We start from the raw sequence: 3255 nt of genomic DNA, 5'->3' as shown, positions 1-3255 counted from the left end.
TAAAGCTAAGATTATAACACTCTTTAAATGAGAATTTAAGATTTCAAATAGCAAATCTAAAATAAATTTATTTAATTTTCATGTATTGTAAGACAAACTTTCAATTTTCAAGCAGTCATGAATTAGTGAAACTTTTGGCCAAAAGCTTAAACCACAACACAAATTCTCATTGAAGACATGACATATCCGTCACAAGTTGAAGACGGATACCATTTTACCTCACAATGTACCCACTTTTTCTCTCTCTGCAACACTATTCATGTGGTCCCCTTTCTCCACTAACCCATTTTGTTACCATTTTATCTCACAAAATATCCGTCACAAATGGTAACCCGTCACAAGGGAGACCAATTGAAACCACATTAGGATGCTAGATAATACAAGAATTTCTTATAAGAATAACAATGCTAGGATTTTGAACTCCGATTATGTAAGAAATTGAGCAAATTTTGATTAGACTTGAATTACGTGAGGATATATAATTGGAGAAGAGGTCACCGTAAAACCTATTCTGAAAGATATGGGAAAAAAAGCTTGTCTTGCTTGTGACTGTTATAAGAATGTAACATCTCATAATCTTCACAAACTTGTAACCCACACAGCAAGAATTTGTGCTGGAAAAAAAGGAAGCAATGAGCTCCATAATAACTTAAGAGTACCATTTACTTACGATTTCTTTATCTATTTCCATTATCCATCCTCTCATGCATATTTTACATAAAAAAATGTTCATATATGTGACTTCCAGTAGCTCTTATGCTAGATTATTTTTTCCGCAGATCCTGTTGTGAATTCCAAAAATAAAAAATAAAAAATTTAAAAAAGATGGAAAAACATAAACAAAAAACACATAATAAAATTTATATTCATGATCACCTATTTTTTCCGGGCTATAACCATAGTATCCTCTATCAACAGCGAGATTAATCTCTATTGGTTACCGACAACAAATTAATCGGTAAACCTTTTCCAAGTTTCCATTAAAACTAAAGGCAGGATGAGGAGTTGTATTTGTATCACTCGCGTCAACCAACTTTAGTATATCCGTAATAGTGTAATACGGAGTATACTAATCATTAGAAGCAAGGTCACTAAGCGTCTCAGTGATACTCTCTAAATGAGGTCTCCAAACAGTAACACGCCCTCGTCTTCTTTCTCTTTGACTCGTTGTTACCTTCTCACTTAATATTTCACTTAAATACTTATCATCATCATCTTTACTTAACGATATAATCTCACCATTATCGTCACCATCTCGAATACGACTATAATCATAATTATTATTATTATTATTATTATTATTACCCACCTTTTTATTCCTCCTCTTCTTCTTACCGCCTTCGGATGACGCCATGGGGATGAGAAAGTAGATCTTGCCACGTTGGAGAAGGGCGTCGGGTGGGACCACAACGATGGTAGGCCGATGTTGCGTGGATTCGGGTTCGATTATATCTTCAGAAATAGGTTTGGAAGTGGGCTTCTTTAGGATGTGTTTGGGGTGAGCTTTTAAGATTTGAGCAGCGTAGATGGTACCGGTAATCTCTTCCACACGGCCGTTTACATGGACTATCCGGATGACGTCCAAGGATCCGCATGGGAGTATACATGATATGCAACACCTTATGCTGCTCCTCATTTCTACAGTCGGATGATGTAGTTAGTAGTATATATGTACCAAATGCTAACTTTATTCACCACCTACCTCATTGGAGATGACTGAGTAATAATAAGGATATATGTGAATGTGAAAGGAATTGAAAGGTGATGGCAACTAAACAGAGTTTAAACGTAGACAACATATGTATAATAAATAGATAAAGGTTTCTAGTCTTTAAGGTCGCTCATCTTCAATTCTTTACGTATTTTTAATTTATAATCTATCCCTTCCCACCCATCATTTATTATCTATTCATTTTGGCAGAAACACTAAGGAAATAAAAAGTTATAATTAAAGAGCTTTTTCATATGCCACTTGTGCACTTGTGTATAGCTTACCAAAAATTGAAATAAATAACAATTGAGCAATACACACAAAAACAAAATTGATAACAATTCAGCGGGATGGAGGGATTGATTAGTTAATTCTTTCCCTTTTTTCTAAATCAAACCTTTGCTACATTACTAATAGATTAGCATTATTAGCCTTAATAATAAGCTTTATCATTAATAGCATTATTTGCATATGGCTGTGTTTGTGGAAATCCAAGTGATTGGCATTCCTTTGTTCGGTTTCAACATGTACTATAAATTGGTTCCAAAGAATAAAATGAAGAGACAGAGAGTTTTATCCTAATTGTGTTTAACATGGTATCAGGAAAATTAACACAATTAAAATCCTAAATTCCAAAACCCTTACCGTCGTTATGACGAACGGTGAAACATTTCCGAAAATCGACCCTTCCTCCCCATATTACCTTGGCCCCCAGGATAAACCAGGCGACTCGATAACTCCGATTCGCCTTACCCTCGATAACTACAACGAATGGTCACATGATGTTCGGCTCGCACTCAAATCGCGAAGAAAATATGCGTTCGTTAATGGTTCCATTAACGCACCAACAAGCCCCTGTACCGAAGACGATTGGGAAACTATTCATTCGATGTTGGTTTCATGGCTATCGACTACCATTACACCGGAGGTACGAGGTTTACTTCCAAAATTCGAAAATGCTAAGCAACTCTGGGATGCGTTGCAGGAACGGTTCGGAGTTATGGATGGATCCCGCATCCAACAGATCATCGGCGATCTCCGTGACTGTCGCCAAAACGAAGGTATGCCTATTGCCGTTTATTATGGGAAATTGTGTCAATTATGGGATGATCTCGATAAACATCAACCCATAATTGATTGCAAGTGTTGCGCTAATTGCACTAGTGCCAAACAACACCTTAACAGGCGTGAATCCGAACGGTTGCACGCGTTTCTGTGGGGTTTACTTCCGCAGCCCTATTCGTCCCCGCTCTGTTATTTTGGCTCAAACCCCTCTCCCTACAGTGGCTCGTGCGTTTCATATGATGTGCCAAGAGGAACGGGTTCGTGGATTGGGCGTTGTTTCTGACCCTAAGCCGGACATTGCGAGTTTTAATGTCACTAGTAATTCTAGTCCCCCTGATAAACCCCCTTCACAGATGACCCGGACTGAGCGTCAAAAGTTGCATTGTAATCACTGTAAACGCAACGGTCACGACCGTAGCATCTGTTTTCATCTTCTAGGTTATACTCCGGACTGGTATTATGAACTTAAGGGCACACAA

At 37.7% G+C, this 3255-nt stretch overlaps 1 protein-coding gene across 1 annotated transcript; it reads right to left on the bottom strand.

The window, feature by feature from the left end:
• Positions 1-1069: 1069 nt before the first annotated feature.
• LOC141641267 (uncharacterized) lies at positions 1070-1636 on the bottom strand. The gene has a single exon (XM_074449938.1). It carries the CDS (start codon positions 1634-1636, stop codon positions 1070-1072), a length of 567 nt encoding a protein of 188 aa, XP_074306039.1.
• Between the last annotated feature and the right edge of the window lie 1619 nt (positions 1637-3255).

This window comes from Silene latifolia, chromosome 2 (genome assembly GCF_048544455.1).
Source record: "Silene latifolia isolate original U9 population chromosome 2, ASM4854445v1, whole genome shotgun sequence".
Taxonomy (NCBI): Eukaryota; Viridiplantae; Streptophyta; class Magnoliopsida; order Caryophyllales; family Caryophyllaceae; genus Silene; species Silene latifolia.
The sequence above is the reverse complement of the archived record's forward strand: the minus strand, read 5'-3'. Positions and strand labels throughout refer to the sequence as shown.